The sequence below is a fragment of the Lepus europaeus genome, chromosome 15 (assembly GCF_033115175.1).
Source record: "Lepus europaeus isolate LE1 chromosome 15, mLepTim1.pri, whole genome shotgun sequence".
NCBI classification, from domain to species: domain Eukaryota; kingdom Metazoa; phylum Chordata; class Mammalia; order Lagomorpha; family Leporidae; genus Lepus; species Lepus europaeus.
The window spans coordinates 43,076,631-43,093,239 of record NC_084841.1 but is presented as its reverse complement, the minus strand read 5'-3'; the positions used below and the strand labels follow the sequence as shown (position 1 = coordinate 43,093,239).

Here is a 16,609-nt window from a genome sequence, read left to right as displayed (position 1 = left end):
TTTCATATTTGATACCTCATTAACTAAATTCTTGTTATAAGATAATACATTAAGGACATGTCACTTTGAAATGTTAAAACAGTAACACTCAAAACTGCTTATTTTTGTCTCCAATATTTACACATCATTTATGTCTTAATGTTTGGGTTCATTCACTTAATGGTTTATTAAGAACTTATATTCTAGACGTAGTAAATTCAAGATATATAATGGTCAATAAAAAACAGAGTTCTTTCAAAAACTGTAAAATAGGAATAAAAAATTAGGACAAGAGTGAACAACAGCATTATTTTTGGGGTTTGATTTCTAAGATCTATTTTCATTACCACATTTGTGTAACTTAATCTGTGTGATTTCACAAGATGCGATAAAACAAAATTTCAGTAAGAGTTGAGAACTATGTGTAAGAAAGAAAAATTAACAGTGCTGTTGGAGAACTTAAGGGGAGAATGTGTTTCATCCTTTATTTTCAAGGGAAGTCTGTATATTATTAAAACAAACATTTGTTATATCTTTGAATACAGAACTCAAGTTGCAAACATTTAACCATTTTCATCACACATCTAATGATCTAAAATCAAAATCACCTTGAAAGGCTACAGTCTTCCACTGCTTCATGAAAATCATGTTATCACATTATAGTGACTACTATTTCTTTAAAGACACAATTAAAAATAAAACCCAGTAATATTTAACCAAAAGCATACCCTCATTTTCTATTGCTTGTTTTACAGAATAAACACTATATTAAGATTAAGCCTTTAGACATGAAACATGTCTAAACCACCTAAAGAATATACTAGAAATAAATAAGACATTTGGAATGCTTTAATATTTCCAGTAAACACTATTTGCATCAGGAACTGCAATGTTGTAACTTTAGCATTTCACATAACTAGTCAGTAACGACATTTTTAAAGGGTAGGAGTGAGAACAGAAGGACAAGAGACACAAGAATGGCAGGTTTCACACTTCTGTTAATAACTCAAAAATCAAAATTACTTTCTTCTCTGCATTAAAACTATACCACAGACTTCGATGCATGTTTTCAGCTTTAATCCCAGGACTCATCATCAACTGGAGTGGGAGTTTGTGAAGTAGAAAACCCTGCAGTGTTCAAAGTGCTCTTGCCCTGGTAATTCTTAAAAAAAAAAAAAAAAAAAAAGAAGAAGAAGAAGAAGAAGAAGAAGAAGAAACAATTTTATGAGAGTTTTAATGTTACATTACCCACACTGAGAGCAGAAACAAGTTTTTCTTTTTTACCATGTCTTCTTTAAAGATATAAAGAATTTTATTCTCACTAAACATCGATTTAAAAAAAAGTCCTATATCAAACTGGGAAGACTAAATTGCAGAAAATATTTCAAGAAAAAGATTTTCTTAAATGTGTACTTTTGGCAATTGGAAAACTTAATGAGCTACACTTCAACAAATATGTATAAATAATGGGTATGAACACTGCTTCCCCATAAAGGTACACTGCTTATAAAAACAGAAGTATCAGAAAAGACTTGTAATTCGACAGCTCCAATATTCGACCTTAATAAGGCAGTCAAAATCCCAAACTTAAAGAATCTGTAGAAAGCTCAGAAAATACCAAAATAGAATTTAAAATACAAGAAAATTTAGGAAATGAGGATGTTTGAATATAAATCTCAAAGTTAATTCCTCACCTTTGAAACCAAAAATATATACAAGGGGAGAGCAAGACCAAAGATGCCAGTGGGACAACAGTGTCCCATATTAGAGGATGGATTTGATTCTTGGCTCTAGCTCCTGATTCCAGCTTCCTACCATTGTGGACCAAGCAGCTTAACATGCTGTGCCACAATGCCAGCCCCAATAAACTTCTTTAAAAAAACTGTTTTGAGGCCAGTGCTGTGACATAGTAGGTCAAGCTGCTGCCTGCAATGCCAGCATCCCATATGGGCACAGGTTCAAATACTAGCTGCTCCACTTCCGATCCAGCTCCCTGATAGTGTGCCTGGGAAAGCAGCAGACAACGGCCCAAGTGCTTGGGCCCCTGGATTCACATAGGAGACCCGAAGAAGCTCCTGGCTTTGCCCTGACCCAACCCTGGTCACTGCAGCCATTTGGGGAGTGAACTAGTGAACAGAAGACTCTCTCTCTCTCTCTGTACCTCTCCCTCTAACCCCGCCTTTCAAATAAATAAAGCTTAAAAAAAAAATAAGTATATACAAGCACGTACGTAAAACTAAAGAAAAATAGCTACCTTCATGTTAAGGTAAAATTACACTTAAGTTATAGAAATGACTGTTTAAATAAATCATTAGATATAGTCATTTCACAACATTAAGCACACTTATAACTGGAAGCCACATTATGAATTGTTCCCCTCAACTAACCTTTCTAGTATCCACTGATGCAAACATATTTCCTCTTGTATTACCGCTGAAGCCAGGAGTGTACGTACTAAAGGCAATTTCTTCCAGCCATGCAGGAACATCCTGTTGAGCCTTAAAAAAATTTTTTTCATATGCAACAAAATCTCAACGATTAGAAAACTTAAGTTTTTACAATATGTATAAAATATCTACTTTTAAAGATAAAAATAATTTAAAACTTACATCTGTCAGCACTTTCACGAGAGGCTGTGCTAAGTGGTTATCTGATTCGGGATCAAAAAAGGAAATAGCTCTGCCAGTATTCCCACAACGACCAGTACGCCCAATTCGATGAACATATTCATCAATGGTAGAAGGAAGGTCAAAGTTGATAACATGTTGAACATTTTCAATATCCAGTCCTCTGGCAGCTACTGAAGTAGCAACAAGGACTGGACACTTTCCACAACGAAAATCTCCCAGCGCTTGCTCTCTTTCTCTCTGTTCTCGATCACTTGAAAGAAAACATGGATTAGGACCTCTCCAGAAAATTATTAAAGAGAAGCAATAAAATTCAATATACAAATTTCTTTTTATTAATAGTAGAAACAGCATTTAATAATAATGTCTACTTCTTCCATGCCATACACTACACTAATTTCTTCCAACGCATCATTTAGTTTAACCCTTACCACATTTTGAGCTGGAACAATTATCCCCAGTAGCAGATGAGGCAAGGTGACAGGTAAAACAACAGTGCTTTGAAAAGGTCAGGGAGAATTTACATTACATTTTAATTTTATTTCTCATAATCTTTTTGAAGCACCCTCGTATGTAGTGCCAGAACACAAGCTCAAGTATGATAAATGTCAAATCCTGCCTATTGATAATCTCTACGAATTCTAATATTGACAAAAAATACAATTATTTGATAGAACGCTTGCTCAAAAAGAACACTGTTTTCAAACATAATATCAGAATTCCACATATAACATGTTAGATCTACACTTCCTAATTCAAAACCCTTTAATACCAAAATATCTCATATGAAATTAAATGACAAAGTTAATATTACATTTGTAAGCACTTTAGTAAAGTCAAGTCAGGCATCAGAAAGGTTAGATTTAGCAGAGGAAAAACCTTAGACATAGGCAACAGAGATATCTTTAGTGAAATCTGAGAAATTCCCACTCATCATCAATAGTCTAAGGCAAATCTTTAACTTCCCCATCCAAAAATAAATTATTTTTTTCCAAATTACAGATTTATACAAGTATAAAATTTACAATGGCTAAAATCCACTTGGAATTTAATATATCCATCAAGGCTACAATCAGAGTTCCTGGAAAATCATACACTGAATGATATGATTACATTATATGCTGAATTACACTACGTCACTTTAAATGCATGAATTATACTTGATTCATATGGCATATTACCCACGTTACTTGCAATAGCCATCTCCTTCCCCTCCCTCTGTGAGAAACACTGGCCCAGGTTTAACCTGACTAGTATGGTATGTACATATGTCTGTATGTACAACAAACATGTGTGTATATGTGTGCACGTACATTTTTAGGTCAACTATCACACTCTCCATGCTTTGTTATATACTAGGGTCAGAGATTTTATAAGCCCTTAACAGATGTGAATTCTTGTTTCTCCAGCTAGCCAACCCCACAAATTATTTCTTATAAAAATTGAGCATGAAGATGAAGTTTTGGTGCTAGGTATTACTGCCATTTCCCCAATGCAGGGAGAAAAGAAAATGAATGAATGCTAGTTTATCTTGAATGAATTCTGAATTCTGATCCTGGGATCTTATTAGTTACATATATACACTGATGCTTCTTAAATGCCAAAGAGAAGTCATTCCACTGCTAGGAATTCATATGACTCCACTCACCCATGAATACTTGTAGTTGATATCTTTTCTTGACAAAGAAAAGTTGCAATAAAATCTGCTTTTTTCTTAGTTTCAACAAAGACCATAGTTCTTTCATCACCTATAAGACAATTAAATTATCAACAAACCTCAAAATCAGGAAGATGGCAAAGTGGAGAAAAGGGTTTAAACAGTTTCTCAATCACCTCTTATTATAAAAAGCAATCTAAATTCAAGTTTTGGTGGTTAGATTATAATTTTGTATTGCTGCGTTCACCTTTGACCTGAGGTTGAAGTAGTAGAGCTGAAGCCATAAGCTTCCTTTGTGTCTAAAGTTCAGAAAGGGCTTTATCATTGTGAAATCAGTACGTTAAAACTGGAAGAATCAGCACATTAAGTTACAAAGTCTCTTAAAGTAGCTCCATTCTGATTGGTTCATAGAGGAGAGATATGTTTTAGAAATAGATCTACAATTCTGAGATAATTCAATTTCTAATACTTTAAATATGTTAAGTTTTAGAAAAAATTTAAAACATTACAGGAACTAAATGAGAAACTTTTTATCTGAATAGCAGGGGGAGGGGGAGAGAAGGGGAGGGGAGGAGAGGGGAGGGGAGGGGAGGGAAGGAAAGGAGAGAGGGAGAAAGAAAAGGAGGGAGAGAGAAAGAAAGAAAGGAAGGGAGGGAGGGAAGGAGGGAAGAAAGAGAGAGATCTATTCACTGGTTCGCTCCATAAATGGCCACTATGGCCTGAGCTGGACCAGGCCAAAGCCAGAGCCAAGAACTCTGTTCTGGTCTCCCACATGGGTGGCAGGGGTTCAAGTACTTGGGCCATCTTCTGCTGCTTTCTTAGACACCATAGCAGAGGGCTGATTTGAAAGCAGACCAGCCAGAACTCAAACTGGCTTTCCTGTATGGGCCACAACACTGGCCCCTAGATCAGAAACAAATTAAGAATCTGTAATTAACTGAAATGTTTGATAAATGAGTCTTTGGTTAAAAAAAAACACAAGTCTTTTATCCTATTTATCACTTTTATGTATCATAAAACATCTTATTCTACTGGTGTTTTTCCTGATTAATGGAGGTTTGCCAGTCAAATGAGCTGGTATCATTACTCCAAAATGCTGAAAAATGTATGAAAATCAAAACCTGTATGTAACTAAAATAATTACTATTTAACAGTATTTATCTTCAACTGACATTCTTAAAAAAAATAGTTTCCAAAATATCAGGTAACTTAAAACTGTAGTCAATGCCTATGTATGATCTCTCTCAAAAGTCTACCCTTGGGTGCTGGCATTATGGCACAAAGGGCTAGGCCTCCATGTGTGACAATGGCTATAGTGTGACTGGAAAAGCAGTACAAGATGGCCCAAGTACTCTGGCACCTGCCACTCACACATGAGAAAATGGGATGGAATTCTAGGCTACTGGCTTTGACTTAGCCCAGTCCTGGCCATTGTCACCCTTTGGGTAGTGAGCCAGCAGATGAAGATCTCTGTCTCTATCTCTATCACTCTTTCAAATAAATATTCAAATAAATATTTCCTCAATAAAATAGAAGTCATTGTGATTAAAAGTTGCGACAATTAACTTAAGTGGTTGCAACTATACTAGCAATAGAGACATAGGAATACAAATTGTATGAGCTTCTGTTTTTCAAGGTGGGAGGGTGGTAGTGAACCAGTTTCTTCCTAAGGTGCTAGCTGTAACACATTTTGGTCTCTGTTGCCTTTAAATTCATACAATATTACTGACATTTCCAAGAAAAGTTTTGTATGATGGGTCTTAATTGTTGATGTTTACCATTTTTTTTAACATTATTTACGTGAAAGGAAAAATTCAGAGACAGACAGAAAGAGAAAGCTTCTATTCACTGGTTCACTCCCCAAAATGGCCAGGAGCTTCTTCCAGGTCTCCCATGTGGGTGCAGAGGTCCAAGCATCTCTGCCATCCTCTGTTGCTTTCCCAGGCACATTAGCAGAGAGCTGGATGGGAAGTAGAACAGGCAGGACTTGAACTGGCATCCATATGGGATGCTGGTGTCATACACTTTACCTACTACACCTCAGCACCAGCTCCTGATGTTTAACTTATTAAAAATTAAAACCATTGGGTGGGCATTTGGTCTAGTTTTTTAAAAAATATTTATTTATTTATTTGAAAGATAAGAGTTACAGACAGTGAGAGGGAAAGACAGAAAGGTCTTCCATCCACTGGTTCACTCCCCAACTGGCCGCAACGGCTGGAGCTGCACAGATCTGAAGCCAGGAGCCAGGAGCTTCTTCCCGGTCTCCCATGTGGGTGCAGGGGCCCAAGGACTTGGGCCATCTTCTACTGCTTTCCCAGGCCATAGCAGAGAACTGGATAGGAAGAGAAGCAGCTGGGCCTAGAATTGGCAGCCATATGGGATGCCAGTGCCGCAGGCGGAGGATTAACCTACTACACCACAGTGCCGGCCCCTGGCCTGGTTTTTAATATGCCACTTTGGGACACCAACATCCCATATCAGAGTGCCTGAATTCAAGTCCTGGCTTTCCCTGATTCCAGCTTCTTGCTACTGTGCACGCTAAGACGTATAGCGTGAATGCTCAAGAACTTAAGTTTCTGCCACCAACATGGGAGACCCAGTCTGAGTTTCAGACTCCTGACTCCACACTGGGCTCAGTTCCAGCTATTGTGAGAATCTGGAGAGTGAACCAATGGATGTAAGATCTATCTCTTCCCTCCCCTGAACTCCCTCTGCCTATCAAATAAACTTTAAAAAAAAAAAAAAGTTAATCAGATTCTTTATGAAGCCTCCATAAGGAGTTAATTTTGTGACTTTAGTAATTGTTTAATACTGTGTGATTCTACATTTGCAAAAACAAACCGAAGGGGACCTATATTTTAATAGACAGTCTTGCAGTACTAATACAAATAAACTAAGACAAACATGAAAATGAAAATTTTAGCATTTCAAACACAAATACATGTATTCTTTGACTCCTCCTCAGAACTAGCTGTAATATCTCATTTATTCCTTTGGTAAATAAAGAGCTCAATAAAATCTTTCAGGCATGTTAACTTAAAATTGAAATTATGAAAAAAGTAGCTGATTATACTGATTTGAAATAATGGTATCGACACAAAAACTGGCATAACCTGGGGCCGGCGCTGTGGTATAGTGGGTAAGGCCACCACCTGCAGTGCCAGCATCCCATATGATCAAGTCCCAGCTGCTCCACTTCCAATCCAGCTCTCTGCTATGGCCTGGGAAAGCAGTACAAGATGGCCCAAGTCCTTGGACCCCTGCGCCCATTTGGGAGACCCAGAAGAAGCTCCTGGCTTCAGATCAGCCTCAACAGCCGGAGCTGCACCATCTGAGGAGTGAACCAACAGAAGGAAGATCTTTCTGTCTCTCCCTCCCTCTGTGTAACTCTGCCTCTCAAATAAATAAATCTTTTTTTTTTATTATTTATTTATTTTTTTATTTTTTTGACAGGCAGAGTGGACAGTAGAGAGAGAGACAGAGACAAAGTTCTTCCTTTCGCCGTTGGTTCACCCTCCAATGGCCGCCGCGGTAGGCGCGCTGCGGCCGGTGCACCGCGCTGATCCGATGGCAGGAGCCAGGTGCTTCTCCTGGTCTCCCATGGGGTGCAGGGCCCAAGCACTTGGGCCATCCTCCACTGCACTCCCTGGCCACAGCAGAGAGCTGGCCTGGAAGAGGGGCAACCGGGACAGGATCGGTGCCCCGACCGGAACTAGAACCCTGTGTGCTGGCGCCGCAAGGTCAAATAAATCTTAAAAAAAAAAAAAAAAAAAAAAAACTAGCGGCTGGCGCCGCAGCTCACTAGGCTAATCCTCCACCTTGCGGCGCCGGCACACCGAGTTCTAGTCCCGGTCGGGGCACCAATCCTGTCCCGGTTGCCCCTCTTCCAGGCCAGCTCTCTGCTTTGGCCCGGGAGTGCAGTGGAGGATGGCCCAAGTGCTTGGGCCCTGCACCCCATGGGAGACCAGGAGAAGCACCTGGCTCCTGATATCGGATCAGCGCGGTGTGCCGGCCGCAGTGCGCCGGCCGCGGCGGCCATTGGAGGATGAACCAATGGCAAAAAAGGAAGACCTTTCTCTCTGTCTCTCTCTCACTGTCCACTCTGTCAAAAAAAAAAAAAAAAAAAAAACCCTAGCATAATTAAATGAAAGAAAAGGAAATAGCTTCTATGAATAAAATACGCAAACTTTGAGGATATAGTGGATCAGTATCTCATGCAAAGTTAGAGCACATACAGGCTGGCGCCGCAGCTCACTAGGCTAATCCTCCGCCTGCGGCGCCGGTACTCTGGGTTCTAGTCCCTGTTGGGGCTCTGGATTCTGTCCCGGTTGCTCCTCTTCCAGTCCAGCTCTCTGCTGTGGCCCAGGAAGGCAGTGGAGGATGGCTCAAGTCCTTGGGCCCTGCAACCACATGGGAGACCAGGAGGAAGCACCTGGCTCCTGGCTTCGGATTGGCGCAGCACGCCGGCCGTGGCAGCCATTTGGGGAGTGAACCAATGGAAGGAAGACCTTCCTCTCTGTCTCTGTCTTTCTCACTGTCTAACTCTGCCTGTCAAAAAAAAAAAAAAAAAAAAAAAAAAAAAAAAAAAAAAAAACATACAAAAAAAACAAACACTAAACAACAACAAAAAATTTAACAGTTTCAATAGCACACAAGTCTATCAACGGTGCTAATATACACTGACCATTTTTCAAGGGCAGACAAGAACTGCTCAAAAACTCTCTTCCTTCAAATTATTTTAAAATAAACTTTGTCCCACAAGTTCAAATATTTAAAAATCTACTGCACTAAAAATATGTTCTAACTTCAGTAATACCATATAGTGCAAATCTCTTTTGCATTTGGGATATCAATGTATACTGAAAAAGTCACTTGCCTTCTCTGTACATTAATCATCCCTAAAATGAGGATGACAACTAAATCTGCCTCACAGGGCTGTTCTGAGAATCCAGTAAACAAGTGACACAATCAAGAGTAGTACTAGGGTACTTACAAAAATTCATGGAAAAGAGAATTTTTTTTTATTTATTTGACAGGTAGAGTTACAGACAGTGAGAGAGACAGAGAGAACGGTCTTCTTTCCATTGGTTCACTCCCCAAAATAAGTTTTTTTTTGTTCAAGAAAATTTTTGTATTTTCATGCAACTTTTTCATAATATACATTTCTAACTTATTAAAGAACACTCATATGTGGCTCACAGCAATAATTATTTTTTGAATTTGAGAAGCAGAGAGATGGAGTACTCTGATCCACTAGTTCATCCCCCAAATACCAACAACAGCAAGGGTTGGCTTGGCCAGAGCTGGAAGTCAAGAACCCTATCCAGGTCTTTCATGTCATTGTAGGAACCAAATTATCTGAATTGTCACCACTGCTCCCAGGGTCTGTATTAGCAGGATGCTGGAGTCAGGAACCAAAGTTAGGTATCAAATTCAGGTTCTCCAATGTGGAATGCAGGCATTTCAACTGGAGTCTTAACCACTAAGCGAAATGCCTGTCCCTATTTTTATTTTTATATGCTAACAGTTTATGTTTTGAAATATTTTATAAACTCAAAGAAAAAAATTTCTCAAACTCAAGAGTAACTGATTTGGGAGCCAGCACTGAGCGCAGCAGGTTAAGCTGCTGCATACAACACCAACATTCCATACTGGTGCCAATATGTGTCCCAGCTGTGCACTTCCAATCCAGGTCCCTGCTAATGGCCTAGAAAAGCAGCAGAGATAGCCCAAGTGCTTGCACCCCTGCCGCACTTGTGGGAGACTTGGAAAAAGTTCCTAGCTTCAACCTGGTCCAATCCTGCCTGTTGTAGCCATTTGGGGAGTGAACCAGCAGATGGAAAATTCCCTCCTCTCTCTATAACACTGCCTTTCAAATGATAAATAATCTTTTTAAAAAGTAAGTAGCTTGTTCAAAGATTCTTTTATTAAAAAATTCAGCAGGCCGGCCGCAGCTCACTAGGCTAATCCTCCGCCTTGCGGCGCCGGCACACCGAGTTCTAGTCCCAGTCGGGGCACCGATCCTGTCCCGGTTGCCCCTCTTCCAGGCCAGCTCTCTGCTGTGGCCAGGGAGTGCAGTGGAGGATGGCCCAAGTGCTTGGGCCCTGCACCCCATGGGAGACCAGGAGAAGCACCTGGCTCCTGCCATCGGATCAGTGCGGTGCACCGGCCGCAGCGCGCCTACCGCGGCGGCCATTGGAGGGTGAACCAACGGCAAAGGAAGACCTTTCTCTCTGTCTCCCTCTACTCTCCACTCTGCCTGTCAAAAATAAAAAAAAAAAATTCAGCAATGGGGCCAGTGCTATGGCATAGCAGGTAAAGATGCTGTCTGCAGCACTGGCATCCATATGGGCACTGGTTCAAGTCCCAGCTGCTCCACTTCCAATCCAGCTCCCTGCTAACATGCCTGGGAAAGAGTGGAAGATGCCCAATTCCTCTGTCCCCTGCACCAAGATGAGAGACCCAGATGAGGCTCCTGGCTCCTGGCCTTGCCCTGGCCTAGGTCTGACCAAATGGATGGAAGATACTTTCTCTCTTCCCTCCTCCACTTCTCTATAACTCTTTTAAATAAATTGAATAAATTTTAAAAAATCAGCAAAAATTGAAGGCTAGAAGCCTGTGAGGGTTTTCTAAATTACTTTTCAATTTTTTTCTTTTGCTCACTATTAGAGCTTATTTCTTGCCCTCTAATTCTCCTATGTCAACACTGACATTCAAACTCGAACAGTTGGTAAAATGGGGGATGCAGAAAAAGGAAAGTACAGCTCAAGAAAGTATCCAAATCACCATATTTCAAGATTGTTTCTAGCCTCAAAATAAAGCTATCTCAAACCTCCAAACTGGAAAAAATTTTTTTCAAACTGAAAATTAAAATTGGGTTTTATATTTTGAGGTGGAGGGATTTCTCACAGGTTTTGAAAGAACAGAACTAGACCTCAAGTCCCCCTCCAAACCCTAAATTCTTTTTTAAAGATTTATTTTATTTGAAAGGCACAGAGATTGAACACACAGATTGAACCATCTGCTGGTTCAATCTCTGCTGGTTCAATCTCCAGATGGCTGCCACAGCTGGAGCTGTGCCCAGGAGCCTGGAGCCTCCTCCAGGTCTCCCACGGGTGTGCAGGGGCCCAAGGACTTGGGCCATCCTCCACTGCTTTCCCAGGCCATAGCAGAAAGCTGGATCAGAAGTGCAGCAGGTGGGACCCGAACCGGTGTCCACATGGGATGCTGGCACAGCAGGTGGCAGCTTCACCCACTGTGTCCAAGTGCCAGCCCCCTAATTCTTATATTTATAAAATCTGCTTCCAGGAAGCAGAACTGGAAGCCAGAAACAAAAAACAGGGTTTGCTTTAAAAGACCAATAAGGTGATATCAGGATGCATTAATACTGTCTTAACAGTTTTCTTTAACCAAAAATATATACTTCTGTTGGAACAGTGTTTAGTCAAATGCTGTTAAACTAAGTCTCCAATCACTATTTTCAATCTTTATGGAAGATAAAAGACTATAGTTTACACAATTGTGTATAATATTTGTATTATACATAAAATTGGACCATACAATATTTTATAAAAGTTATTTTAAAACTAAAATGCATAATCAAAAAATAACATCAATATAAGATACCTGTATTTCGTAGAATTTCGACAAGTTTTTCTCTTTTTGAGTACTGGCCAATTTGGACAACAGTCTGCTGAACATCTCTACATGCTCCACCCACTTGTCCAACAGCAACAAACAAGTAAGTCGATTTTAAAAATTCCCCAGCCAACCTTAAAAGAAAAAAGATTATTCTTTATCTCCTCCATTAATATTCATAACATTCACTGAATTCCTACAAATGTTACTTCAATATTAGACAGTGGATTATAACATCTATAAGAGGAAAATGGTTATTTATATCTAAGTATTATATTCAAAGCTCAGTATGCAAAAATTTTGCAAAATATGTAACTACTAACAAAAGTTTGTGTCAAACCATGGTTACATAATTTCCACTGGGTTTTCTATCAGTGCAAAACTATACAAAATGTGCTTATAACAATAAAAAGTGTGAACTGATGGAGCACTTGGCCCAGCATGTCAGACACAGTTGGGGCGCCTGGGTTTGATACCTCCATGTGGCTCCTGATTCCAGCTTGGCATTGCTGTAGACCCAGACCCTGCAAAGCAGCAGTGATGGCTACAGTGGTTGGATTCCTGTCATCCAGGTGGGAGAACTAAATTGAGTTCCTGACTGTGGACTTCAGCCCAGCTCAGCCCTGGTCATTGCAGGTATTTAGAGAGTGAAAAGCAGTTGGGAGTTCTCTGCCTCTCAACTAATACATAGAATTTTAAAGTACAAACTAAAATAAATGTCAACTGCAACAGATAAGTGTTCATTAAAAACAATCACAAGTGCAAATTCTATTCTTTACTCACTGCATTTCTACATGTTGTTAGGAACTATTTTCTGAAAATATTACCAGTTCAAATATTCTGCTTCAAATAAAGGATTATGAGCAAACCAGATTACAGTTCAGTGCTTTTCATGTCACAAAACACAGAAAAACAACAATATCTATGGTACAAAAGAAAATGAGACAAGAGGTGACAGGTCTAGGGGCTGCACAGAACCAGGCTGCATGGGCTTTCCCTTGAAGATTGAGGGTACCAACATCTTGACACACAGGAACTTACTATTAGCATACAGTTGAGAAGTCCTTTATATTAGCATAAATATGAGGTGAGAGATGGCAATTAGCTGAGTTTTTAGGGATAGAGAAACTCAAATCTATCTTCAGCTCCCTCTCCTATGTAGCTGTCCTCTGTTTCTTAACTGCCTACTAGAATGTCACGAAAATAGTTCAAATTCACCATACCCAGAATCTTTTTTTCCAGAAACCTTTTTATTTAAGGTATACTAACTTCACACATTTCATAAACACAACTTTAGGAATATAGTGATCCTTCCCAACTTATCTATCTCCCCACCTAGACTCCCACCCATCTTCCTCCTCCCTCTCCTATTCCTATTCTTTTTTACTAAGATCTATTTTCAATTAACTTTATACATATATGATTAACTCTACACTAAGTAAAGAGCTCAACAAATTATATGAAAAAAATTGTTCCTCAACAGTTGAGACAAGGACTATTCAAAGTCATTGCATCTTGAAATGTTAATTTCATTGCTACAGATTACCTTTTAGGTGCTCTATTAGTTACCACAGATCAGGGAAAACATATGGTATTTGTCCTTCGGGGACTGGCTTATTTCACTAAGTATATTTTCCAGTTTCATCCAATTTGTTGCAAACAACAGGATTTCATTTTTTTGTTTGCTGCTGTGTAGTAACCCATGTGAACATATCCCATAATTTTTTTATCCAGTCTTCAGTTAAAATATTTGGGTTATTCCATATTTTAGCTATTGTCAATTCAGCTGCAATAAACATGGGGGTATACATAACTCTTTCATATGCTGACCTCATTTATCTTGGGTAAATTTCAAGGAGTGGAATGGTTGGGTCACATAGTAGGTCTATATTCAGATTTCTGAGAGGCATCTCCATAATGTCTTCCACAGTGGCTGGATCAGTTAACATTCCCACTAAGATTAGGGTACCTTTTTTAAAACATCCTCGCCAACATTTGCTGTTTGCTGAATTCTGTATGAAAACCATTCTAACGATGATGAGGTGAAACTTCGTTGTGCTTTTGATTTGCATTTCCCTGACAGCTTTTGATCCTGAGCATTTTTTTCACATGTCTGTTGGCCATTTGGATATCCTCTTTTGAAAAATGTCTGAGTCCTTTACCCATTTCTTAACTGGGTTGTTTGTTATTGTGGAGTTTCCTGATCTCTTTATATATTCTGGTTATTAATCCTTTACCAGTGGCATAGTTTGTAAATAATTTCTCCCATTCTTTCGGTTGCCTCTTAACTTTTCTGAGTGTTTCTTTGGCAGTGCAGAAGCTTCTCCATTTGATGTAATCCCATTTGTCAATCTGGCTTTGTTTGCCTGTGCCTCTGGGGTCTTTTACAAGAATTCTTTGCTGATGCCAACGTCTTGCAGGGTTTCCCCACTGTTCTCTAATAATCTGATGGTATCAGGTGGTAGATTTAGGTCTTTAATCCACTTTGAGTAGATTTTTGTGTAAGGTGTAAGAGTAGGGATTTTGCTTCATACTTCTGCATGTGGAGATCCAGTTTTCCCAGCACCATTTGTTGATGAGACTGTTCTTGCTCCAGAGATTGGTTTTAGCTCCTTTGTCAAATACAAGTTGGTTATAGATGCTTGGATTGATTCAGGTGATTCTACTCTGCTCCACTGGTCTATCCATCTGTTTTTCTACCAGTACCAGGTTGTTTTGATTATAACTGCACTATAGTATGTCTTTAAATCCATTATTTTGGTGCCTCTGGCTTTGTTTTGTTGTGTAAGATTCCTTTAACTATTCTGGGTCTCCTGTATTTCCATATGAATTTAAGCATCATTTTTTTCTATATATAAGAATAATGTCCTTCGTATTTTGATCAGGATTGCATTGAATCTGTACATTACTTTTGGTAGTATGGATATTTTGGTGATATTTATTCTTCCAATTCATGAAAATGGAAGATTTTTCCATTTTTTTATATATTCTTCTATTCTTTCTTTAGTGTCCTGTAATTATGACTGTAGAGATCGTTGATGTTCCTGGTTAAATTTATTCCAAGGTATTTAAGTTTGTTGCAGCTATTGTGAATGGGATTGATATTAGAAGTTCTTTCTCAGCTGTGGCATTGTCTATGCATACAAAAGCTACTGATTTTTGTGCGTTGATTTTATATCCTTTCATCTGTACTAAACTTTTTTATGAGTTCCAATGTCTCTTAGTGGAGTCTTTTGGATCCCCTATATATAGAATCATGTCTGAAAATATGGATAGTTTGACTTCTTCCTTCCCAATCTGTACTTCTTTGATTTCTTTTTCTTGCCTAATTTCATAATCTTAATAAAACACTGCCCATTATCTCTCTGAATCTGCTCTCCTACCACAAGACAAAATGTTCTATTAAAAAAATATTCCTTCCACAGACAAGCATCCTTTTGCCCAGGCACAAATATTGACATCATCTGAAATTCTACATTGATTTTCACTATTTTTGAGTACCTTAGAACATGAATACATGGTACAAGGGCCTATTAAGATGAGTAAAAAGAGGAAGCTGAGCAAGAAGCCCTTTTGTTTTTCTTCTTAAGCTTTTCAGTAATGAAAGGTGGATCCAAACTGCCTCAAGTCAAAGTTCCGAACATAGGAATCAGAACAAGTAGAAAAGTGTTTTTTAAAAAGTAAGTAAATACAAGAACAAAGGTAAAGCAAGCTGAGCCAGAGTAATAATAACAACAACTGAACAACAATCTTAACTGCCAAAGAACCTTCAGTTCCCTATCAAGGGTCATATATAATGCTTAAAAGTCTATCCTGGAGTTTTTTACAGAAATTGAGAACTTGCCAGGTGTAAAGTGCTGACCTAAGGCATACAGACCCCCGGCAGAAACAGCTGTCATCTGCTGATTCATTCCCCTAAGTGCCCACAACAGCCAAGGTTGAGGCAGACCAAATCCAGGAGCTGGGAACTCAATCCAGGCTTTCTACATAGGTGTCAGGAAGTGAAGGACTTGAGTCATCACCTCTTGTCTCCCAGGGTCTGGATTGGCAGGAATCTGGAATCAAGAGCTGAATCTAGAAATTAAACCCAAGCACTCTGATACGGGACATGGGCATCTTAACCAGCATCTTAATGGTTAAGCCAAAGACCTGCACTTCCACTACCGTTTCAAATTTAAGATAAGATCCAGTTGTTAAGAAATGATTATTTTATGTACCACTAAGAAAAAAATCCTCCCAATTGACCCAATGCCTTAAGATTAGATTTTTCCACTCAATTAAGAACTCTTTTTAACTTTACACAGTGACTGAATTATACAGTAAATGAAACAAATCAACAGCGAACACAATTCTAGGGCTCATAAACTGTTTGACACAGTAACATGAAATCCCATATAGCATTCTCTAACTTTTCAGCAAAGGGGATGCTGGAGCAGACCTATAAACACAGGATCCGCAAGTCCTATTGCATACTGTACCACCCAGAAGCTGCCATCCCGAGAGAACAATGCAACAGTCATGGAAAAAAAGCAACTCAAGGGCCAGCTTGGAGACTCTTAATGAGGACAGGGCATCATGTAAAAGAACATCAAAAATCTTCATATGGTACATGAGTCTGGAAACCAAGGGTTGTAAGGAAGAGTAGCCAATCCACTACCAGATCCAATGAGCTATTCTGTAAATCTGTGCTTATTGTCCTTCCCTC

The 16,609-nt window shown here is 39.2% G+C and overlaps 1 protein-coding gene across 3 annotated transcripts in view; it reads right to left on the bottom strand.

Annotated features, from left to right (window-relative positions):
• Positions 1-1,054: 1,054 nt before the first annotated feature.
• DDX4 (DEAD-box helicase 4) overlaps positions 1,055-16,609 on the bottom strand; it is a 91,515-nt gene continuing 75,960 nt past the window's right edge. For all 3 annotated transcript variants that reach the window (XM_062211786.1, XM_062211788.1, XM_062211787.1), the window contains 5 exons: positions 11,893-12,038; positions 4,255-4,354; positions 2,589-2,859; positions 2,367-2,477; positions 1,055-1,132 (listed from right to left, as the gene is read on the bottom strand). In XM_062211786.1, coding sequence (XP_062067770.1) covers positions 1,055-1,132; positions 2,367-2,477; positions 2,589-2,859; positions 4,255-4,354; positions 11,893-12,038 — 706 coding nt within the window. The remainder of the gene's footprint in view (positions 1,133-2,366; positions 2,478-2,588; positions 2,860-4,254; positions 4,355-11,892; positions 12,039-16,609) is intronic.